This window comes from Gallinula chloropus, assembly GCF_964237585.1.
Source record: "Gallinula chloropus genome assembly, chromosome: 2".
Lineage (NCBI taxonomy): Eukaryota > Metazoa > Chordata > Aves > Gruiformes > Rallidae > Gallinula > Gallinula chloropus.
This window is the reverse complement of record NC_140086.1, coordinates 134,572,674-134,598,701: the sequence shown is the minus strand read 5'-3', so window position 1 is coordinate 134,598,701 and position 26,028 is coordinate 134,572,674. Positions and strand designations below refer to the sequence as shown.

At 35.9% G+C, this 26,028-nt stretch overlaps 1 protein-coding gene across 1 annotated transcript in view; it reads right to left on the bottom strand.

Annotated features, from left to right (window-relative positions):
• The window catches only part of THSD7A (thrombospondin type 1 domain containing 7A), a gene marked incomplete at both ends in the record, with an annotated part of 276,654 nt that overhangs the window by 63,451 nt on the left and 187,175 nt on the right, over window positions 1–26,028 (bottom strand). The window contains 2 exons of the mRNA XM_084260677.1: window positions 1,715–1,949; window positions 10,329–10,520. Of these exons, the coding sequence (XP_084116803.1) occupies window positions 1,715–1,949; window positions 10,329–10,520 (427 nt within the window). The remainder of the gene's footprint in view (window positions 1–1,714; window positions 1,950–10,328; window positions 10,521–26,028) is intronic.

Here is a 26,028-nt window from a genome sequence, read left to right as displayed (position 1 = left end):
TTACTAAGTCAGATTATGCATGAATGCATGTATTATGTATGGTCAAATACACTTTCAAAAAACATCTGCCACCAATCACATATACTGACTAAACTTTCAGAAGTTTTCTCTAAGGTTAAGATTCCAAATGCTTCTGAAAAGTATTGAATGTTGGCTTACTAATAGCTTTTTCCTTAAAGAACAACAGGATTTATAACAAAAATCTGAATTACATACATTCACTGTTTCATTGAGAACTTCATCTTTCAGGAGTACTGAGCATTACAATTCCTCTTCAGATCCTTGGACAAGGCAATTAGATCAATTAGAACACCGTTCCTATCTTTTATATTGTTTGTATTTAGCATACGTGGCTTAAAGTGAGGTATTGATTTTTTTTTTTTTTTGCAGTCCTTACTCAAGGTCAAATTAAACAGAAGAGATACAAGCTGAAGTCTGTAACTTGTGAGGTAGAGAAGGCAAATAATATTGATTTTATCATACCACAGTAATCCTTTTTATTAAGGGAAGCTTAAAACAAGGTTCCTATTTACATTTTCATGTTAAATGTCTGGTTCTTTAAAAACGATTTGATGATTTTAATGTGACAATTTGAAGGATCAACCAAGAATTTTTTTCCTCCTTTCACAGGATTCATTTGCAACACAACAAAACAGCCCCCCTTCCAAAACTTTAGGGTCAAATCAAAGGCAGAGACGTTAACAGCATATTAAAAGGGCTTTAAAAGGGAAGATAAATCGTTAGAGGTTTTTAAAATGTAAAATGAGTACCAAACAAAAGATACCATGGTATGATGACTGAACAGAACAGCAACTTAATGAAGATACACAACAATTCAGATTACTGAATGTGCTGGCATTATTCCCCATATTTCCATTTAAAGTAAATTAGGAACAAGTCTACAGCTGAATAAAGCAACAAATGGCAGACACAGTGAAAATATTTAGTGCGAGACTAGCTGCCTCGTTAACTTTCTAAACGACTTCTGCTATCAGGTCTTCTAGATTTGAATCTGTCCCCAGTGGGATATATTTACAGACTGCCAAACTGTATGAAGAAATTACCAAACGCATTGTACTAGCTGCTAATCTGTATTTAACCCTGGTCATATATTGAACTGCAAAATTAAATCACTGGACCAAAGGGATCTCTTAGTAAAACATGTATATGCGGAAAAAACCTCAATAAAGTTGTCAAACTAATCTTCAAACCAATGTTTCAAATTAATGTCCTGTCAGAGCTGTACTATACTTGACTTTCCCAATCTACTTCTGAGAAGAAGCACTTACATGGGCTGGACTGTGTTTATACCCAAAACAGTAGTTTTGGATGGAACTGCACTCCTCTATAGGGCACACTGCTTGCTTGGAGGTACCACAATGATCTCGGAAATGGTGCTGCACTGCACCCCACACACATGCATCAAGACTTTGATCTCGACTCGACCTGATCATGGCAAGGAGCCAAGTGGATTTAGCAGTCGGTCAGCTGTTGGCAAAATTACCACTGCAAATATCATAATCAATATTGAGAAAGGTATTTTATCATCCTTCTGTAGCTTCAGTTTTGTGTTTTTAAAAGATGAATTGTTCTCTCGTAAGAACATAAAGAGGGGGAACTTTTTGTTTTTGCATGCAGGCATTAGTGATGAAAATACAGAGCACTAAAAATGCAAAGATAATCACAAAACAAAGGTATGTTTTAAGATCTTTACTTTTTTGGGCCCACTTGTCCCACGTTGACTCTCACACAGATGACCTTTCTTGTCTGCATCCCCACGGAACAGGTGGCCTCCCCGTTCCAGCTGGCAGAGGAGTTGAAAGCAGAGACAGACGTATCCTCTATGCACTGTCCCCAAGGGCCGGTCTGCCAATGATACACAGTGCAAGAGTGTTCGTTACAGCTGCGCATTTCCTGTAGAGCACTACTATTTGGACACTGTATTCCTCCTGGAACAATAAAACAGGGCAAAAGTTCATGCAATGGAAGGAAATAAAGTGCTTTATTTAAAAAACAACAACAACCCCCCCCCCCCCAAACCCAACAACTAAGAAATCCTCAACACTTTAAAATGTTATTAGTTATGTAATATCACTTTGCATGAAAGAAATGTTCCTTTTCCCTCATTTACTCAATATGAACTTTGACAAATTTCAGTCAATAAGCAGCAGAATGTACATGGATAATAAAGGTAAATGTGTACAATAAAGATGCCAAAATAATCATAACATCTATAACACACTAATGTGCTTGGAGTAATCCACAACCTTTTTATTTTGTGACTCTCTAAAAGTGACTGCAAGACAGATATAAGGTAGTGTGAAGCCTCCAGGAAGAAGAAATGTTTAAATATTCTCCTTATGCATGTGTAGAGACCACTGTTTGTGTCTAATTCATGGATCAATTAAAAAGATTTTTGGAGCTCTTGTCCCGGCTCCCAGTGGATATTTATCCATTTTACGTAATTACCAAAGAAGATGGCACAGCTGGCCATTTCAGGTCCAGATTGAGATAACAAAGACCCTTGCAGGTAAAGATTAGAATGCATTCATGTGACAATAATTCTGAAGAAAAGCTCAGACAATGCTACCTTTGTTGTGTCCAGTTTCAAATGCTTAGTTTCTTACATTCAAGCACTTAAAAACTAATCTATCCTCCCAATCATCCACAGCAGATAAGTGGTCTTTCCTACTAGACTTAATCATAGGCTACTAGACGTCTAGCACTATGAGGAGACAGCACATCTCCTAAATCTGTCATGTTACTAGTTAAACCGAATCTAGGTTCAAGAATTAACTTAAACATTCATGGCCTACACAAGGACTCCTATCTCCAGAGGACAGAAAGCCAGAGGAAATCTAAATAATATTTTAGTCATTCCTAAAAGTCAAGAACAGTAAGAAAGATCACTGAAAGAAGACCTTTTTATTAGTTAGAGCAGATGAGCTATACTTTGCTTTTCACTGAAAAGAAAAATGTATGCTCACACCAAGTACATAGCAGGGAGCATATTAGCCTTTTTATCCCACTGCTGAACTTCAGGTTGACCTCTGGCCTGATAGACAGACATGCAAGAGGGAAGCGTATTTAAGAACTCATTGATGAAAGAAATTAAACAAACGACAAAATCTAAATGACTAAATCTATTGTTTCTTATTTCTAATAAGAATATTGTTTCTTATTTCTAATAAGAAACAATGGATACTTCAAGTACTGCAGCACAAGTAAGCCAAATGTCACAAACTAACCCAAGTTACTTTTGAAGAACGTACAGATCTGCAGCAAACATGAGGAAAGATCCATTCCAGTGAACCCACAGGACAAAATCCAAATTCTCACATTGTTTCCATAGAGATAATTTGAATTTCTGACTATGGGCTAAAAATATTGATGTAACCAAGAAACAGTAAACATCATATTAACTGAGATGTCATGCCAAAAATGAGCTAATCTTAACTTTTGCAGGGGCGAATTAGAAACAATCTAAAAATGTGTGAATGTAAATAAACACTGACTGAAAGTGAATCAGTTCTGTCTTAGAATGGATACAACTTGAGTCTATCAGATTTGCTTTAAATATATGTCAATATGCACAGCACCAGGACATATCACATGCATTTTCCTAAAAAAAAAGAAGTCAAAAAAGTCAAATGGCAAAAAAAGTGTTTTGCAGTATGCTTCCAAAAGTTATTCAAGCAACTTCCTTCAGGAAATAAAAAAGAATAATCTAGCAGCACCAGACAGGAATGTAAGCAAGAAAGTGAGTGTATTTTGAAAAAGAAAAACAAATTTCCACAGATAGAAAAAGTCTCAAATTATTTGGCATGGGAGAGAAAGCTGGTGCATATGAGGAGCCTAGATATGTTCCTCCAGCACGAGGGTTAAAAAAGGAGAATTTAGAAGAGATAAAGAAGGTTATTAAATTAATTATTTTCACCTGATGTTAGCTCAAGAAGAAATACAAGAGAAATAGTTAAGCAAATTCATAAATTAAAGGGGAACATGTAGAAAGAAATGTTTCTTCAGGAATGGATACCATAAGCACCAGTTCCTAAGGCATTTGAGAATAAAGTGACAATTTAGATTCAATTTTGACAGCGGATGCAAGAATGTATATTCAGGGGAAAAAATGAGAGTGACATTGACTTGTAAATGAAAAACATTGGGGCATGAATGTCTGCAGCTCAGTGGGAATCCAGCTCCGCTCAGAGGAAATCAGTAGTTGAAAAAAAAAATAAAATAAAGGATCAACAAAATGAGGAAATAACAGTAGTGAAATATAAAACAACCATCAGTAGTACTAAATCTTTGTAACACAAAAAAATGTACTGTTTATTTACCAATCAGTGTGGCATTCTGCACAGGAAAATAGCATTCCCTTGCTCTCTCCAATTAAAATAGTACAGAAAAGCAGAAGGGGTTGGAAAACTCGCAGTTAGAGATGCCTTTTATAACATCTGCGTAGGGGTAATAAGATCAGGGCTGCTCATCTTTAAGAGCATTACACCAGACCAGGACAAATTTGACAGAAATATAAAAATGAATATCACAGGAAAAAAATAAAACAGACAGTTTACCAGAATACATGAAAAAGGGAAATACAACACTAAAAACATTTTACATAACACATGACTAGATGGCTGTACATAACTGCTTGGCAGTACTAAAAATGTTCATTTCAAGGTACAAAAGACAGTTGGAGCTGAAGTTTTTCTTCTTGGTTTTGGACAGCTAAGCAAAGCACACCTTGAAAGGAAAGGCTAGCTTGACATATTACTCATAAAATAGTGGATAGCAGATAGTAGAATGTGGATAGTTTTCTTAAATGCTTTAACAGAATTGTCATATGCTTAGATTGCTTTTCTGCATGATTTGGAGGTGGTAATGGGCAAGATATCTTGCTCTAGGATATTCAGGGATTGGATTTTACAAGTCTTTTTGTGACACTGTCTTGATAACTCCCACATTTCAAAATATTTGATATTTTCAAAGCATTTAGGATAATTTAAATCATTTAGGATAATATTAGGATAGTATCTTGGAACCTAGACAGCGTTACTCATTTCTTCCAGGCCTTAGGAATGAGGTGGGCACTCAATGCAGCTGCACTTCCTGAAGATGGGCTTGGTCAGTACCTGCAAACTGATAACATAAGAACAGGGACTGCCCTCTTGGTCCAGATCTCCTGTTCCAGTTCTGAAGACAATCACACTCCCATGTCAGTTATAGAAACCCAACTGACCTGTCCTATAATATACAACATTGTGGGAGATAAGAGGTCTGTCCTCAAGTCCTGTCTCTGAGAGGAGATTCCAGGCAGGAATCTGAACTGAGGGGCTCCTGAGTAAAAGGGGAAACACAGTAATGTGCTCTTCTCTGTCTCACCTTCAAATGCAAATGGCAGCTCACTGCAAATCTAACCTGAAAGTTCAGGTACTCCGGTTCAAAAACTAACTGCTTTTTTTATTCCTGTTTCAACTGAAATCAGTTAAAACTCATGAAAATTCCTGTTTTCTTTAAAATATGTCTTTTCTGGGAAAATAGTCAAGTCTAAACTTTCAGATTTAACTACCAAGCACTGTTATTTCAAAATAGGAAAACAAACAAATTAAAACCAAACCAAGTGAAAGTGAGTAAACATTAAAAATCCCTAAATATAATTCCTATTCTGCAACTATGAAGTCAAAGTGCATTGGAATTTTAAGAGAAATAAAATATTAAAGCATATCAACCATAATTTGCTTAGAGTTGAGAAGAAACTGCTTTGACTCAGCTATTCCTTACACATTCAGTAAATCAACATTGCAGATATATGAGAAGTATGAGCTATTGGTTCCTGCCAAGCAGAATACCTGATGAGATGGACAACTGATAATCTATGCTATCTAACTCACTGATGTTTATTAGTCTGCAATATATGAGGTCACACTAAATAGTCCTTCTGGCACTATACTTGTCTAACTTACGAACACACAATAGCTACAATAAATCCTTGCCATGTGTACACATCCCTGCCCTAACAAAATACTTCAAAGAAAATCATCCTTCACTCTGATTTTCCTAAATTAAACTCTGCAATCAGATTATTTTCTTCTTTGCATTTGACTTGTTGTGGGGTTTTTTTATCTTTACTTTTCCAAGATCAGTACCGGTCATTTACTACTGATAAAACTTGGAATGTATCCAAATTTATTTGTGTTAAGCTGCATGACACTGATTTGACAGTGTCAATCCATGGCACTGGATAATCCATATTGAATCAATCCACATATCTACTATTTACTAAAATATTAAGACTCATTTAGTACTTTCTAGTCTCAGATCATGGCCTATGTCAAGCAGACTTAGAATGTAACACTAATTATGTAAGATTTACTAAATATATAAGATTTACTAAATATATAAGATTTACTAAATAACAAATATTTAACAGAAAATGAAACAAAAAAAGACAAACCCAACATTCAACAGAGATAGGCTGAGCTGTATATGATGCTTTTACTAGACTTATGCAGACCAACTATCTGATCTACAGGTAACATCATTATGTCCTCTGCTGTCATTTTAAATTCTGAGACAATGACTTTCCTGAGTTTCTTACTGTATCATGAAGATGTATTTGACAGTGACACAAATGAGCTACCACTGCAGGCAGGCTCACAGACAGGCAAATTTATAAATCACTTTATCTTTCAAACCTTCAAGCTGAGGACAATGATCTCAGAAAAGATATCAAAAGTGGTTATTGTGACACTTGTTTCCACATGGAGTCATCTCACCAACAGCAGAAAGTCTTTATCTTGAGGAAAGAGACTCCTCTTTCTCCCCCCATTGAACGCAAGTAAAAAAGCCCATCCCAGATGTGCATAACCACACTGTGCCTGAGGCTCTGCAGCATATGGTTTGACCATGCTGCAGAGGTGTTGTTCTGAATGAGGAAATGCTGATGAGAGGGCGTACAGCCGAGGTCAGCTCCTGGCTTAAGCAGAAGTCAGTGCAGTGCTGGAGGGGTAGTCATATCCCAGAGCTCATTAGAAAACTTTGTCACTACTGTAATTTACATATGGCTTCAATTTTTCCTGTGAAGGTATTCTTGTCACCAAGGAATATCATAATACTGCTGAATTATTCCTATTCTAAGTCATCCAAGAAAATTGATTGTACTGTGGCTGCTTCCTGGTGGCTAGTTATGCTAACTTGATGTTTTTTTCAAACCAATTCAGCAGCATAAATAGGTGGGAAATAAGAAGAAAAATAAGGTCTTAAGTGTGTAATGACAGCTCTATCATGGACAGTCATCTGCTAACATTAAAACCACCTATATTCTTGTTATTTCAAAGACAAGAGAAACTGAACAATCACAGTTAATACTTTGATAAGAATCCATCAAAAATCCATCGAGAACTTATTTTATGAAATGTGTTTACAGACCCTCAGAAAATTCAATGGAATATTCGGGTTTAAGTACCCCAGTGAACAAGAACTAAGCAGTTCAAGTATTTTGAGGGATTGCAATACTCAGTCTGTATGCAAATGCCTGTGATGCTTTGATCTTGACAGGCTTGTAGACAGAGTTCTCCATGACCAGCAGGAGGATGCATGTGATCTCACAGTGATAAACCTAGACTCCTTATATCATCTTAGAATCCGAGTTTAGCTGTATTCATATATTGGCAACAGACTTGCACATTCTTTCATTAATTAGTGTCCAATCCTGGGATCATAAAAATTGTGTATATTTATGTACAATATATTTTATTTACTGTGTTCTAAATAAAAACTCGAATATCATGGCTAAATTATATAGGAATTACTTTGAAACGCCTTACCTAACCTGGTCTATGTCTTGTACCAACTGTTCAAGGAAAGGTTCAAAAATCCAAAAGGGAACATCTGTGGGACCATTCACCTGAACAGAACTGAGAGCTATTTTCAGAACTCAGTTTTAATGCATAAATGGAATTACTAGCTCCACATTTATGAGACTTGAGATTTTTGTATATGACGTTTACAGAATTCTCATCAACAGTAATGTGCATTTTTTATAAGCTCCGAATAGAACTGATAGAATATAAAGTGACCTCCCAGCACCAACTACACAATCAACATTTTATGTTTTGGGAACACTGCTGATCTCTGATGTGCAGTTCTGGAGGTGGAAAGTTGTTTGATTATTTGTCATTCAGCAAACGAGTAAAAAGTATAAGAGACATATGAGGAGAAAGATGGCCACAACTCTAATTTCAGTGACGCATAAGAAATAAAAGCCGAACTGATACTTTTTGAATATAATACAAGCAAAAGTGAAAAGTACCTTCCAGCTAGCGTTGTAATGATTTGCTAAGACTTGTAAGGTTCTTATTATTTATTTATATATATTTACTCTCTGGAGTTTGTACAGAGTGCAAAGGAGAATGTTTTTGAAGATATCTGACCAAGACACAAGTGAATTTCTATAAGCCAGGTAGACATACCAGCTTCTACCCTTAAAAAAAGCACAAAATAACCTTATCTCAGAACAGTGGTGAAGAGGTCAGGGTTCAAGCAAAGCTGAAGCACTACAATATCTAGGTAATGAGCTGACTTTCTCAGCGATAGTTTAAGGATCTTCTTCACTACTACCTGTGTGGTTTGAGACTTACCAGTCTTTGTGACCACTCAGTGCTGGCTCTGACCATTGCTCTACTCAAATAAAATTCATGCACCTGAAACTCAGCTTACGCTTAACTGCTTTGCTGTATCTGCAGCCTTGTAAATTATTCCAAGAAGCTGCAGGTTTCAAAGTCAGAATCAAATGGGTACTTTTTAAAAAGAAGCATAAAAAGGTGGAAACATTTTCTGTAACAATTAGGCTTTTGACTTCAGTGGCATGCTTGGCAGTATGTTATATTTCTGTCTCTGGTAAAAAGGCATATGCATATGAAAAAGCAAAAAGTACATGAAGACGTCTGAAAATGTCACTCTGTATTTCCATCAAAATGGGTGCATTCGACACACTATAAAAAAAGGGACAACAGAAACCTAATGTTGTTTCCAATTTTAAGAACATTTCTATATTGATACATAGACCCATCTGAGTAATTTACTACGTGAATCACCTACTAAAATGAGTACAGTCCTGACTGCCTCTTACACTTGTAGCAAAGGTCCCTTTCAGGAAAAGGTTGAGCGTGTCTGCTCTGCAATATACTTTTAACAATGACCTGAATTACATTAAATACACAGTATTCTTTTAGCATCAAACTGTGTTTGAAAATAGAGAAGCATTTTTGTGTATGGTGAAGCATGTCCCTTTCTTTCTCCATTTCTCAGAACAGATATTCTGATTCATTACTCGTATAGTTTACAGGTTTCACTTTTCAGCAAAATTTCATCTGAACTCTGAAGTAATAAAATTCTTTAAAGTTTTAAAAAATAATTAAAACACACACGTACCCTTTTGTGTAGAAGTTTAAATTTCTGACAGCAATATGCATCAGTAAGCATTTCCAAGAACTCTTTGCTGCCAGTGTTACACAAGGAATTTTACCAGTTAGACTCTGGCACACCTGCCATGGCCCCTTCAGAACCACACATTTGCTATTATATATAGAACACGAGCTCTATTGCCATCGCTTCCCCCCAAAAAACCTTAAGAACAAAACAAAATTAAACCATTTATAGGAAGCATGGAAAAAAAAAGAACAGACATGAACCTATATCTAAAACCTTTTTCTTCTTCTTTATATTCCAGCTATGTCTTTCAGCTTGCACATGCTGCAGGCATTGCACAAACACTATTTGCACGAATGGAAACCATTCACAGGAGCGAGGATTTGCAGGATAAAACCAAAGTCTTACTATGAGTTAAAATGTTGATGGGGTAATGTTAGCTACCAATTTGAGCAAAGAAGCTGCAGAAGCCATTTGTTAGCATTTTAGCCCATTGAAACTCTATAATCTTTTCAGCATTCATACTTATTTCCTTCCAAATTGGACCGCAATTATAGCTAGGGTGGCTAATAAACTTCTGTAAGGATCTTTCATACAAATAGGAAAAATCTTTGCATACTAATAGAAAATGGGAAAACCATATATTAAAAATAAAAATATTAATATGCAGACTAATTAAAAAACTTTAAACAAAATAAACAAAATAAAATCTCCTCTTTAAAACAGCTTTAACTACCACAACTAAATGTAGGATAAGTATTTAATTTTTTTTTTCTATATTTGAAAAAAAACACCACTCCACCTAAAAATATGTTGTTCAAGAAATCATTTTGACATTGCACAGACAGTTGAGAATTCACAATCGAACAAGAGTCTGCAAGAATATGCGACCTTACCTTCACCTGCATAAGCCAGAATGGAGCGGGCACGCATCTGCTTCCCTTCTGTGGTTTTGCCGGAGCAGGTGTGTGAGCAGGAGGACCATGCAGACCACATGCTGAGCACACAGTCCTTTGGGCATGGAGCTTCGCAGACAACCGGGATTGGGTAGATAGCATCTCTACACAGCTGCCTGTCAACCTCTTCTCCTGGGAAAGAAAAGGCCAGTAGCAGTCTATCATTTGTTAAATTAACTTAAAATGAGCAATCTAGTCCAGATGGGCACACAAATAAATTAGATTCTGTTCTTCTATATAAACAAGGTAAATAGATTTTTTATTAAAATGACTTGTCTCCTCTGCCTTGATTATAGAAGAACATGCTTAAACCAAGTTTAATTCGATATTCTGCTGAAGTGAATGCCAGCCTGGGTGGTCTTTAGGCTTTTATTTTTTTTTTTAATACGTATTTGATTCCACAGAAAATCCTTATGTGAATAACAGAGTGAACACTAAACCTATGGAAATCTGTAAACACGGACATGCATATGCATTAATCACTGAGTCTTCATCCATGTTAGTGGGAGAAATGGAAAAGTAGTCTCACTTCCAGCTCAGTTTTATAACCCAGAATTCATCCTTTGAATTGCAGCTATGCATCAAAACCTGGAGAGTGTTCAGTAAGCTGCATTCCGAGTTTTGTTTGGTTAGAAAGATCTTCATTTGCTAGCCAAGCCAGAGCCATCACTCTTTGTGTCATGGAAATACAAAAAGATCTATGCATTTGTATTCTGTCACATCAGTGCACATATTTCAGTACAATAAAAAGATCCAGGCTGGTACAAATTGTTTAATGAAATACTAACTAGCCTTTAAGTGGCAGGGCTGCTTTTATTTTCAGTAAGGAAATCATGGGAGCACCATGTCCAAGATTTGTCTGAACAGCACCCTAATCGCAAAGCGGTTAGTTTTGTAAGGTGACATATTATTTCCAGTTAATATCCGTTAAGTGAGGAATGAACTAATGACCACACATTCAGAGGTCATTAAGCCTCACTGACAGGGACAAAAGCAGCAGGATAAATCTTTACTTTGGAGTAGGTGATGGAAAACATGAACGAGGAGGGAGAAGTCTGCAGTCACTGTTTTAGAGTTATAGCCTTGTTCTCATACAAACCAATTACAGAAAGTGCTTGCAACCAGGAACTGAGCAGTAGACCAATATGTAATGCCAGTTACAAGGAGCCCTGAAAAAGTTGCATCCAAGATCAAACTGAACTTATGAGGCCCTATTAATCTCATACAATCAGGGCATGGAAAGAGTCAGTCCCATTCATAAACATGAAATTATTCTTTTTTAAGGTTTTTTGAAAAGCATAACATCTTAATAGAACCTGAATGCCTTTTGCATTATATGATTCTTGCTGTACTAGGGCAAAACCCCTTCTGCTGAACTATGATTCATCTACTGAAACATTATTGAAACACATGCCATCTCAATGGGACTGAACAGGAGTGCCTATAGCATTACACTTGCTACAATCCATCACGTCAACCCTTTTTGGTTTAGTAGCTAATGTCAACAAAAGAATGCCTCATCAAGAGTTGCAATGAACGTAAGTTGCAATACAACAAAATATGTTAGAAATAATTATTAAATACTATATAATTTAATGATAAAGACATCAGACTGTTAATAACTGACACCTGGATTCTGAAAAGCTAATTCAGCGAGCACTGTGAAAGCTGTAAATGAAGCCAAAGATCTATAAACACTGCTTTACCCAAGCCTCAAATTAGGCTTTTATTGCATAATACAATAATAAAATTAATCAAACACTAGTCTAAACAGAGACTTAATTTCTGTCATCCAAGGTTTACAGAGTCTTAAATCTCTCAAATAAGAACCTCTGATAAACTGAGTTTGTGAAAGTAGGAGGTTCTTCAATACTAGTAACATATCATGAGTCACAGACTTAATGACCCAATTCTTTATAAAAAGAGGAAGAAATGAGGGCCATCTATCCAATATTATACCCCTTAACCAGTGTCAAATATTTTATTCATACAGAATCTTTAGGCACAACAGAACTGCAAACATCAATCTTCCTTGGCTCTGCAAACTAAGGGAAGCCCTGCAGCTCATGCTTTTAAAATAGCCTAAAGTAGTCACAATCATCTGAATTATAAAGACCTTTGAGATCAAGTCAGTCTCAATAGCTGTATTTTCCCATATTAAAAATACAAATTTGAGCCCTGCCAAAGGCTTCATAGATCTCCCACATCAAGATCTACTTCCCTCACTGGACTCAATCTTTGGATCAACTGTTCCTTCTCTTGTATCATAGGTCATCACATCCTGACACCAACGCAGGAGGGATTCCTGTCTGTTTCATCAGAATGGCACATGTTCAGATTGAAGAACAAGGTGGAGAAGCAGACTGCAAACTTTGCTGCCAAAGAATAGAAAAAAAAGAGCTAGAAAAGGGTTTAACTTTACCCTCAAATTGTTCCATCAACAGGTACAACTCAATGAGGAAAAGTGCTGGGATACTTCCAGACCTTGCAAGAAATACTACTGTTACAATGCAGTATGCCAAGGTTTTTAAATTTAAATATACAATACTTTATTAAGCTCATTTATCACATGTCAACTAAGGTGTTGTTAACTTGAAACTCAAGTTAGATTTGGTGTCACAATGAGAAAATGTGTTAAATTACTCTCAAGTCGCTGTTTATTTTTCAAAATAAAAAAATTGCCCTAACTCCAAAAATCAAAGCCCCCTTTTATCCTTTGTTTTTACAGAGAAACTATGCATATACTCCATACTACCATTTAGTTTCTGTCAACTGTCCAATTCTTGTCTGATGAATTCAACAGCACAGATATACAGTTAAAAGGTATGTTTTATAATGGGTACTTCTTATCTTCAGGGAGATATTTTATTTAGACTAAATTGCTTCTGACATTTCACTAATGATTTTATGAACTACTTGACCTTTGTTGTCTTCCTCTTTAAAGTGCATAGTGTAGTCAACTACCAGGAACCACTCAAACATGCACTGGGAACAATGCCAATGTAAAGACTAAAGCTACTAAAGACTAAAGCAAAAGTTCCATTTGAAAAAGTTTGTCTTGTGCAGTTTAATATTTTACTTGAACTTTATAGGTTTACATTTATGTTGAACTCAAAGACAGAATTCCAAATACACAAATCAAAAGTCCCTTCCCTGAAATATTTATATTCTAAGCAAGATAATGAGCCAGCAGTGTGCCCTCATGGCCAAGGAGGTCAATGGTATCCTGGGGTGTATTAAGAAGAGTGTGGACAGCAGGTCGAGGGAAGTTATCCTCCCCCTCTACTCTGCCCTGGTGTGGCCACACCTGGTGTCCTGTTTGGGGCTCCCCAGTTCAAGAAAGAGAGGGAAATACTAGAGGGAGTCCAGCAGCGGGCTACAAGGATTATCAGGGGGCTGGAGCATCTCTTGTATGAGGAAAGGCTGAGAGAGCTGGGGCTGTTTATCCTGAAAAAGAGAAGACTGAGATGGGATCTGATCAACATTTATAAATATCTGAAGGGTAGATGTCTAGGAGGATGGGCCAGACTCTCAGTGGTGCCCAGTGATAGGACACGGGGCACTGGGCACAAACTGGAACACAAGAAGTTCCATGTCAACATGAGGAAAGACTTCCTTACTCTGAGAATGACAGAGCACTGGAACAGGCTGCCCAGAGAAGTTGTGGATTCTCCTTCTATGGAGATATTCCAAACCTGCATGGATGCAAGCCTATGCAACCTGCTCTAGGTGATCCTGCTTCAGCAGGGGAGTGGAGCAGGTGATAGGTCCCTAACAACCCCTATCATTTTGTGATGCTGTAACAAAAAGTAAAGAAAAGAAAGATAAAAACAGGACATGACATTCCTGTCAAGAAAACTCTTCACCATTTGTCAGTTGATTGCTTTAAAATCTGGTATCTAGTGATAATCCACGTTCAGAAACAGTGCCTATATAGTTGAATGATCTTTCCCTTATATATCACAGATGCACGTTTTGGGCTAAAAACAACTGCATGTGGAAATGGCAGGAGGCAAAAGATTTATTTTTTTTTAAGGATTTAAAATGTCAAAAAGTGTTTACAACCATTGCTAGGATTTTTACAGACTCCTATCACCAGTGCAGAATGCCAAGGAGATCACCTTTCCTCTCTTCTGTGAACTGCTATGCTGGATCTAGCTAGACAATCTGCAGAGTCTCTACATTAGCCACTAGTGAACTACTGAATGATTTAATTGCTAAAAACCACAGAAATAAACAAAATATCCCCCAATCAAAAACTCCCAGCCTGCCGCCCTCCCCGCCCCCCCCAACCCCCCCCCCCCCACTACTAGGCAAAGTTTTATAGATTTAGGAGAGGTAGCTGGTGAATAGCATACAGGAGGAACTGGCTAATTGTTTATAAGTATCAGACTGCATTCATATCACTGCTGTTTTTTACCACATTAACAAAGCAAATATGGTATCTCTGAAAATTTGTTTTAGATATTAAAGATTGTGCTACACTGCAAAAGACCTAGGTTCTGTGTTTAATGTAGTTGATCATGTCACTCCTTTGTGGGGTTTTTTCCTTATCTGTAAAATGTGTCAGATATTTAAGTTTCTTGTAAAATGCTTTGAGAGCTTTCCAATGGGAAGCATTCCCAGACCTGGTATCACTAGAGAGACAAGGAAATCCTCTTGCTTATTGTGCATCTTTTAATAAGATGCATGCTTCAGTGCACAGTAAAAAACTGATGTCAAATTCTGACCTATAGTAAATGGAAAAGGCAAATGCTTAACAGAGGACAAAGATTTTTAAAGCCTTCAAAAGAACAGTAAAATCACTGCAAAATTCAATGTGGCATAGAAAACAAGTGGGAAAAAAAATGATGCTGAGGCCCTACACAATAAGGTAACAAACTTGGTCTCAGTCCTGTACCTGAAAGTAGCTGCAGTCTCTGAAAAGCTGAAATATAACTGTATACAAACCAAGCAAAAAATCAACAATAAATTTACAATAAATTGGATTAAAACAAGAGAGTGCTTTGAACATTAAAATTGAGTCATTTTAAATTTATAAAGTTAAAGTTATATTTTAAAGTTCATAAAAGAAACAATGACAGTAACAACTAAGCCTAAATGTTAAATGCAGACTTCAGACTCTATGCTGTCAAAGGTGTTCAAATTCACTAGTATATATGAAACTCAAGGGGAAAAAAAAAAAAGATTCAGTTATGCTAGTATCCTTTTTTTGCAGCTCCTGGTGGCCACATATGATTAGCTTGCTTTTAATTACAACAGACCACAGGAAACTACAGCGTATCATTCAAGTGTTTTAATACTGCACATCTAAAATGCAGGTGTAAAAACACAAAAGAATAGAAAAGGCTGACAGTTTAAAGCACTGCATGATCTGGATGTAGTGGTTATACATACTCAGGTGTACATTATGTAGTGTCTATGTGGCTATATCACTTTTCCTGACTGACAGTTGCCTGGACCTTTCATTGTTTTCTTGGCTGATGCACCCCTTACCAGTTTTCTTGTCTTGTCAGTAAAGCAGCAGAGGTGGCACACAGTATGTCACCGATTGGAAAACTACAGGTAATTTCAGGTAAGTACCTGAAATACTTGGTAAGGCACCCCAGAGCTCAATTTTTAAAGCTCTTGGTGTTTGTGGGTGGAGAAGGCCTTGTTATTATTCAATTGCTTTCATTAATGCCTCTAACCATGGAGGTTGCAGGGAAAAAATGCAGTTAATTGACACAATATTACAATCTGTGAGCTCTGCTGGTTGCCATTTACCGCTTTCTTCCTTTTTTGTGTAGAAAAATAATCAACAGGAAAGTATTGCACTGCCTCCTGTGCAATGGGTTGTAAAGGATGAAATGGCAGATGGTCTTTAATTACCACCCATTCTCCTATGTGTGCTCTTCCCACATGAGAATCTGTAACTGACCTTAAGCTAGCTCCCTCATCAGGCTGAGGAGTCAGTGCTGCTGGATTGGCTCTGTCCATCAAGAATAAAACATGCCTCTCTCTATTCTAAATGCATAAAACCAGGTCTGCAGTCCTTTTTTTCATAAGGAACTAACTTTAACCACTCTCGGTACCCATATTTAGTAAAGCCTATCTTTCTCCACTAGGAAGTTTGTACGTGCTACAATTTTACATTTTTTGTATTGTTCCTGTAGATATACAAAGATAGATTGAATAGAAGAGGGGGGGGTGGGGTTTTTTTTAATAAAAAAAAAAATCTTACAATTCTGAAGTGTCTAAATGTCTGTTTTAATTTTAACTTGGGTAAGATAAAAGGAAGAAAATAGTCTGAAATTCAACTGCCTCAAAGTTACAAGAGCATTACAACTAGAATGCAATAGAAAAAGCATTGATGAGTTCAGTTGTCATTATGCTAAAAAAAAAAATCAAAAAACCTAAGTACCAGAAAACCACTGAAAGAAGAAGAAAACATACAAAGCCATCTAGATTTGAAGTTCTACATTAGGCTTCCATCAGTAACAATCTTCCCTACACATTGGCGGATCAGTCTAGTGCAAAACGGACAATTCTTCAAGTTACAGAAAAGCTATTAAAATTATCACAAACCTATTCTTTATTTCAGATGCTAAGACACCATATATCTACTAATAAGCAGATAGCAATCAATCACCAGGATAATCCAACACTATCATTTTAATTTCTAATACTGTTCCTTGCCTTTCAAATCACTGAGCAATTAACAGTCCCCAAAGTTCACTACAAAAGGAAAAATCCTGCCTGCCTTCCATGAACTGGCACACCAAATTAAGTTTTCCTTTGAAACCATGGTGCTGTAGCAGTAGGAGGTACACAGAAGGAGAAGTGGATGCCCTTAATACTTTCATTCAACTTCCAGCTTTTTGCAAGATTGGGTGCTCTCTATTTGTCTTCTTCAAACCTCCACATGTTACTTTGAATTCATCAGAATTGATGATTGGAAATTCAATCTATTACTGAATTATTTTCTAGCAATAATTTTGCTTAGGTTTGGGTGTTTTTTTTCTTATACAAGAACTCTCTAAGGAAAGCTGTCTTTCTTATAGCAAGCACATGTCTCTAATTAAAATGCATACATAACTGTGAAAGGCTGACCCAGATTTTTCAGGAGGGAGAATTTAGGAGTTAATCTTTGAAAACCTAATCAAATAAACCATGGTGAGGGCAAACAATAATATTTACATTCAATTCATCATTTAGCATCTTGCTTAGCCCAACAATCTTGAAGAGTATTTGGAGGAAGAAAAAGGACCACAAGCAACAGTATCTGACGGACCAATTTTTGCTCTTCTAACAATTCAGTACTCATACATACCACATATTTTGATAGACATTAGGGAACTTCAAATGTTTTATTAACCCCAGCAGCTTTAATAACATCTTGACAGTGTTTATTCATTTCTTCTCCAAAGATAAAGGCTGTCAAACCATAAGCTTTAAAGTCAGTGAAATAACAGTGTCCTTGAAAACAGCAGCACACTGTTACCTTCTACGTAATTATTTTCTGTCCTAGTTCCTGAATGACCAGCTGTCCAAAACCCTCTCTGTATAACGTAGGTTGAAAAATTTTAATTTTTTTAAGTAATTTTAACCTAACTATTGAATTTAAAGCAAAATTAACATGCAATTTATATTTTCAACATATTCTACTTCATTGAGTCCAAAGTTTTTAAGCAAATACAATATGAAAAAATAGTCTCTATTTCCCTTGTATTATTCTTACCAAGTGAAGTTTCTGCAATCATTTCTATTGCTTAGGTGTAGACCTGGTACCTCCAAGTGTTAAATCAGTTGCTAATTCCCTAATCACATGCCTTTCTCTCAATTGCTTTTGCTAAGTGGCATTTGCATTTAATTAAGTATGTCTTAATTAGTTGATGGCTAATATTCGTGAAGGCATTTTCTTCTAAGAAGCCTAAGTAGAAATGGCACTGATTTCAATGAAGACAAATACACTAGTTTCTCACATCTGTTCATTATGCAAAAATGAAAGAAAGTTGGTCTAATAGTTTAATGATATGAAAACATTTGAGGATTGTAAACTCATTTGGTGATTTGTGTGTGAAAACTTACTGTTGTTTTGGTTTCTGTAGAATATCAAGCAGTATCACTCAGTCTATTCCTTATTAAAAGAAAAAGTATAAACTTTATACTTTGTTCCCTTATTAAAAAAGATGAATCTCATAAACATAGATATATTTATTTTTGAAGACAAACTTGCTACCACAAGCATATACACCTTCATTTTATTTACAAGTTTACCATGACTTACACACGCAAGACGGGTGACATATAGAAAAGGCCACTGACTACTCTCCCTTTGACTACCCAAATACTGGAAGACATGAATACCTTTTAAAATATAATCCTAAAACGTAAAATGTGGGTTTGGAGCTTTTTTTCTTTTAAGCAAACATTTGCAATGAAAAATAAATTATGACAGGAACAAATGCTTTACAAAAAGAGAATGGTGCTTAGAAACACAAAATATCCAGCATTTCTCAAATCAAGGTTAATAGCATGTCAAAACAAAAGAAAAATACATGACCTTAAGATTTTCTGTTCCTAAATGAGATGAAACAGCACATTTTACAAGCAAACTTCTTGATGATCATGATGTGCAATTTTACTCGTGTATTCACATTACAGGAAAAGAAATTTTGATGAGTGTGAAGACAGTGGCTTCAAGAACTCACACCTTTATGCAGAAGTCTAATCCTAACCATAGTACCTGAGCGTTTTAAGTCTTCCTCTGCAACCAAACCAGTAAATGCTACTACTGCACCTCAGCTATAGCTTAAAAAGTAGCATGTGTTTGCCAACCTTCCCCACAAAACAGCATATTAGCAGCTATGTAGAGAGAATGCAGGTGAGCGGTTTATAGGGAAGCTAAAAAGATGTGAAAGGCATTCTGCTATAGAGATAAAACAGTTCCAGTTCCAAAACATCTTCCCTGTCCTTAAGCTCATCCAAAGTTTCACTCACACAAATAAGCAAGTCACTGCTAAGAAATCCAGTTCGGCATTCCATAATGCACCAGGTAAAGGTGCACCGTTATCCAAAACAGCTACAGGAATTATCAAACCCAAAATAACACTCCTTTACTTTGAAATTATGACAGCAATAAAGGGACAACTCTGAAACAAATGTGAAGAAGGTATTTTAAAGACCTTTTTTTTTAATTATTTCAGATAAGAAACATCTCTGGATGTTCTTTGGATGTAACTGGTTAAAAATAAGGAACTTACACCTTCAGACACAATACTAATGCTTGCAGTAACCCTGTTTTCATGACTGGTAATAGAACATATGTAGCACCACAGATATTAGTCATCTACCAGGATTACAGTCATGCAGATACACTCTAAATTTGACAGAGAACTAAAAAGAAATATTATTCAAACAATAATTGCATTTCTTTATTCAGAAAACAATGTTTGATCTAAAATGTCACATAAGGCCAGATTAAACAACAGTACGAGAAAATACTACTATGTAACTATGTTAATTTAGAAATATACAGTAATCTGTGGGATTTGTCTGGGAGAAAAAAAATGTTACTTTTTTCCATTAAAGTGCAAACTTCTTATTTGTGCTTGACCTTGCTGAGAATGAGAAAAGTGGAAAAAACTTCTGCTCTCTTTGTGACCTTAACAAGCACATTTTGTGGCATCCACTTCTAAACTTTATCTACTCCTTTATCTCGTCTCTTACTTGACTAGGTTTACTCAGGTTGAAAAATGAAATTAGATACCTTTCACCCAGAATACATGGAAAAAGTTTTTCCGGCTCTCCCTGTATTTATATACATGATTTTTAAGTGGTAGTGGTGATGGCAGCAGCCACAGTAACAGTCCCCCCCAAGTGTACATTTGGCTATCTGTGAAATAGGTTAAAAAATTATATATATATATACATATATATATATATACTTCATCAGTTCCTTTGCTATACACACAGAGGCACAGTGAGGATGTCTTGCAGCACCAACTGTGGCTGAAAACCTAACACAGCCTTTTTGTCTCTGACAAAACACTAGAAGTTACTGAGAGCCTAGTGTTACTGAGAACATATTTTGTATTACACATAAAAGACTAATGGAAAATTCTTCTTGCTGATGATACCTTCTTTGAATTTCCACTACTTCTGACACCACTGTATATCCACCAGCACAAAAGTGGCTGTATCTGAACTATTAGTGATAACGTGAGTTATCACTGGAAAAGACTAATCTAAATAGGAATACTGGAGAATTAATCCAAATTAATTAAAATGTGACTTTGAAGGAGATTATTTAAAATGTATTAGCATTTTTATGGGTATCCTTACTCAGAATGAAAGAGAAAATTCTTAACAAATAGAATTAAAGCCACTTTAATTCTGAATAAGAGGATTCACACACGTTTAATTTTGTTTACCTAATGTTATTTTTGCAGTTAATTTGGATCAACTTTCTTAAGTGTCTCAAAGCAGACAAGTCAAAGTAAACATAAACTGAAGCATGATATGCCTTCAGCCAAAAATCTTCTATACTTTAACTTCATGCTATAGTGGACTTGTACTACAGGAATAGTAGTCCAGTATATCTAATAAAGAGCCCAGCAGAGCACCTACACATTGCCTAATAACAGGAGTAAGATTTTCCTACTGCCTGACAGGTAGTTGAAGCATTTTCACGGTTCATTTGCTAATGTAGTCTTACTGAGAATGATGAGGAACAGAGAATACAAGTGTATTGATCATAACCAAGCACAGTTGCCTTCTAGTGTCAAATAACCCAATCACACATCATCTTGATATGAAAGAAAAAGTAAGTCTGAAGACAGGCTATGGTCCCATTGAGAATAAAATCAATATTAGACATGGTACCAAGCGGGATCAATATGTCAGACCCATAGGCCATTTTAAGCAGAATGGGGAAAGGAGGGGAAAGTGCTGACACTGCTGTAAGGAAATAAGAAGACACAGTGCAGATCTGGAAGATGAGATCACTTGAAAATTCACAGTGTATTTCTAAGAATACTTGTCAAAATACCAACTCACCTTGGAAAGATACAGCTGATCCCAATATCAGCTAGGCATTCTGATAAACTTTTCCTAATCAGGCCACAATTTACATAGAGTCAAAAAGTACAACTTCAAAAATACAATTAAAAAATACTTTCTCCATTTGTTTGTAAAATGTTACAGAAGCTCTACTGTTTGAAAAAAATAATCCTTTGACAAACTTCAGAAATATTGGCAGTATAGTTTTGAACACTGGTAGCAACAGGATTTTAAAACCAGAGATTTTAAAGTGCAACACGTATCTATTTTAGCATTGCACTATGCCTTTTGGTTTATTTAGAAAATGAGTAGTTTTATACATCACAGGAATTATATTACTATATTTAGGAATTATTATTGCTAATTTGTTCAGTACTAGGATTTCTAACCAGATACAGACAAGTAGAGTGTTGTAAACTTCAAAAAGGTTTCATCGGGATTTTTTGGGGGGCTACTATTGTAGACATTTCCTCCTCCCTTCCAATAAGCAAAAAAATTGAGAACAACTGTGGGAAGGGCAATGAGGAATAGAAGCATAAAAAGGAAATAATAGGCAGTACTACAAAAACAGTAGCATGAAAACAATGTGACAGCTCCACTAACATCAGTAAAACAACAGTGCTCACTGCAGTCAATCTTCACAACAATTCCCTATACAGAGGTACCAATCTGCATATTTTAAGCAGCTACTTTGAATGGTGTGCTTTCCAAGAAACACTAAGTATCCGTAACTTTAATGAATTTCAGGCTTCTCATTTTCTGCATAAACATGGATTCTGGATGGTAACTTTTAGAAATTTAAGCTCAGAAATTCACAAAACTGCATCATAAATTGATTTGTAAATGCACTGTAGTTTCATCACCAAGTATTTTCCTAGAATTTGCCCACTGACTTTTTAATGTTATTCTCCTCTCTAGGGCAAAAGCATAACCCACAGCTGAAGGAAATAAGTAACGGCATGCCACTGACAGAATATTAGATGAATTTTTCAGTTTGTCAATTATCTAATGTTTCACTACTATAAAGTGAATTTGCAGCAAGTTTACAACTATACATTCATAAATATATGTGATACCTCTTGCTACACAAATATACTCGTAACTCAAAAGGGGATTTAAGAGAATAAGAAAAAAATATTTTTATAGTAAAAGATGATTGCAAACATTTCTTTGCATTATTCATCCAGCTGCAGATGGTAAAGAGTTGTCACTCCCTATGTAATATGACAGCTCAATTCAATCACAGTTAAAACACGGGACCCAAGAGGTGTAAAAGAGATCACTGCCACTGTCATGTTTACACATTTCTGAGAAACAGTTTTATAATTAATTTCATGGATGCTTCTGTCCATGTCCTACTACTGGCAGATAAAATACAGTCTTTGGAGAACATCGTTTTATCCATCTTGCGATGAATATCGTCTCATCATTACAAGTAGAAGGCACAGCATGCCTTTAGGGAGCTCAGATTGTGAATTAATCTTGTCTTTTGAAACATTTTAATAATGATTCCTCTCTAGAAGACTGAAACTAACTCAGCCTTTTGACTTTTCTTTTTTTCCCCAGCCTATCGGTATATGGATTCAGAGAAAGAGCTCTCAGAAAAGCAGAGGAAAAATCCACTGCAGTTTGTAAATGTATGTTAAATTAAGGAAATGCAGTAACATTGTCACACAACAAACCCCAAAACTAGCAGCAACACTTCTGCAAGAATAGACACATTATAACTTTTCTACTTTGTTAATGTTAGACAAGTTAACATCCTAAAGGAACAGACATCTGACAGATTTCACTGTAGATTTCCACCTACTCAGAGAAATTAGCTACATGCTGGAAATAAAGTTCCCTTGCCCTTCTAGGAGGACATCACTGCTTTTTTAGATGCCTCCCACAAGATTGAAGAAACTTCTAGCTAGCATTATTCTTCTTTTTCTTCTCTTAAACAACAGAATACCCATTCTGAGACATCCAGAACAAAAGGTTTGCTGTAGTTTCTCGTTAATATTTTTTCCCTGGAAAACACTGATGTAGCAATTTGCTATTTATAAAATTATATCAGTACCAATACAGGATGTCTTAAATCAGTAACAGTAAAATACATATGATAATTCCTAGGGCAAGATTTACATAGCTAATCCATAAATTGTCCCTTGAATTATGTCAAGAAACCAAACAGCAGTAAATGCCCGTGTTAAGAGTTCCTTTTGCAGAACACAGTTTTTTAAATTGCATAATCACATGCTTTTATTTTTCCACTGGGTTACTTCCTCCTTCAGTTCACAGATTAGAATCTCTTAATGAGTAGCTAGTTGGTATTTTTAGTTTTATGCTCTTTGTTCAAGGCATGTTTTATTTACCACACATTAATTAAAAGCGTTATTAAAACAGAATTGGTAATTTTTCTAAGATCTTTCTGTTATGGCTACCAGACGCCCACCAATACATATATTTTCAGAACACTCAAGATGTGACAGGTCAGTATTATTTATATTTTGCTGATGCTGAACAAAAGCAGAGCAAAATTAAAGCCTGTCTCATTCTGAAGAATGAGACAACTAAGGCTAGTTGTCTCAAAGACAAAGCATTCATTACTACAAAATTCCTACTTAATTCCCAAAGGAGGTATATTTGTTTCACAAATATGTAGCAGGTTCTGTTGGGAAAATGTCATATAGGCACAATTAAATAATTAAAGACTTCCATCTGATACATTCACGTAAGGACCAGACAAACAACCTTAATTTCCTGATGCTTGAGGGCTTTAATTTTGATGTAATGTTTCTTTATAATTTTCTAGTTTAAAATAGAAGCCAAATGAAATTTAAAATAGAAGCCAAATTTCTGCCATGGCAGAAATACTGACTCAGGACACCTAATGCTCTGTCAGATGATATCTTGGGACAAAAGCAGGAGCAGACTATAACACTGCACTCCAGCTCTAGAAGTGACGACTTTCCTCCCCTCTTTCCCCTTTCTGCTTCCGTATTTTCTCCAGACACTAATGCCAGCCTGTCACCCCACTGTCCCTTTTACCTGGCCCTGCCAGACTCTCTCCAGCTACTTGTCAAATCCTCCCTTGAATTGACCATCACCAGACCACAACACTCCCAAAATTCATTCCTAGTCCCTGCCATGTAGAGAGATTTTATAACTTCAAGTTGCTTATTTGCTCTCAGTAAACAGTCCTGATGGAAACAAGGGTCAAATCCTGCCTTTCTCTGGCTCTTAATCTCATTTCCTGGCCAGCACCTGTTTCTCCCTCTTGTTTTCTTATGTGTTCAGTGGAGATGGTCCTTGCGGACAGGAATCAGAAAAACTGCAAAATTACACAGATTATCTAAGGCTCTTTAAGTTGACACTGGAACACTTATCTTGTGAAATCAAGTATTTCTTGCCAGCTAAGAGTGGTTTTACATTAATCAGCACTCAACACAAATTATGATCTGAAAAAGAAAGGTCAGGCAATGAGCCGCATAAGGCTGGAAGTACTGAGAATAAAACTCCTATTTATTCTGGCTCAGTGTGACTGGTTAATGAAGATGTTTTAATTGTCACCATTTATCAAAACACTGGTTTTGCAGCTTTGAAATTTGACAGCATTTATTAAGAAAATTTGCAGGTTCTCAAAAAACATAAACAGGCCTGTGAAACCTTTTTCTCTCAGATGGAAAATTGACTCCCATCAAATCTAATGAGAGGATACTGGCTTAGAACATTTTATCATTAAGATTAATGATTAGTTCTGTAACGTAATATTCCAAGAAAGTGGTATTTAATTTATAACTATGTAACATTATTATTATATATAACATTATTAAAAGTAATATCTCTTCTGACCATGTTTTGTAAAAATGTTTCAAGTACTTTCTGAGTCTGTTCTAGGGAGTTAACATGACACATAAATCCAAATACAAAGATGTTCAATAACTGGGTGTATAAATCTAGTTTTATAACTATCTGTAAGTCCATAAACATTTTTTTCTTCTTTTATAACAGCATAATTTGAAGTAACAAATGGAAAGATTGCACAGCATTAAACTGACCTTCCTAAAAAATTGAATATTTTGAAATGTAGCTATAGTTATCCTTCTCTGTATTCTCACTGTGAGGAAGTTTGGGGTCCAATCAGGATTTGCTTCTTGATTTGCAGGCTGCAATCAAAATTTATGCAACAAAATCCCTCCCTTCTAATTTGCCTACTGCTATTACAATCAGTTCTTGCAATATCTTACTTTTCTATCTGGTTGTGCCATCAAAAACAAAAGCAGGTTACTAAGAGTGCATCTTATGAAACATGTAATTGTACTCTTGGTGGTGTTATTTCCAAAATATTTGTGCACTACAGCAACTTCTACTCCTAGATGTCCAATAAATTTTGAGTAAACCACTATGGCTTCTCTACATCAATGTTATAGCACATTTGAGAAGTAAACATGCCAAAACCCTGCAAACTCCTCTGACTAGACAGACAAATTTACAATCTATGATGTAAGCAAAAGATTTTAGTAATTAAATTGGTCTACCTATTTCTAACTTAACTTTATTCATTATGAATGTTAATGTCTCTGCAGGCATTGTCCATAGCAAGTGCAATTCT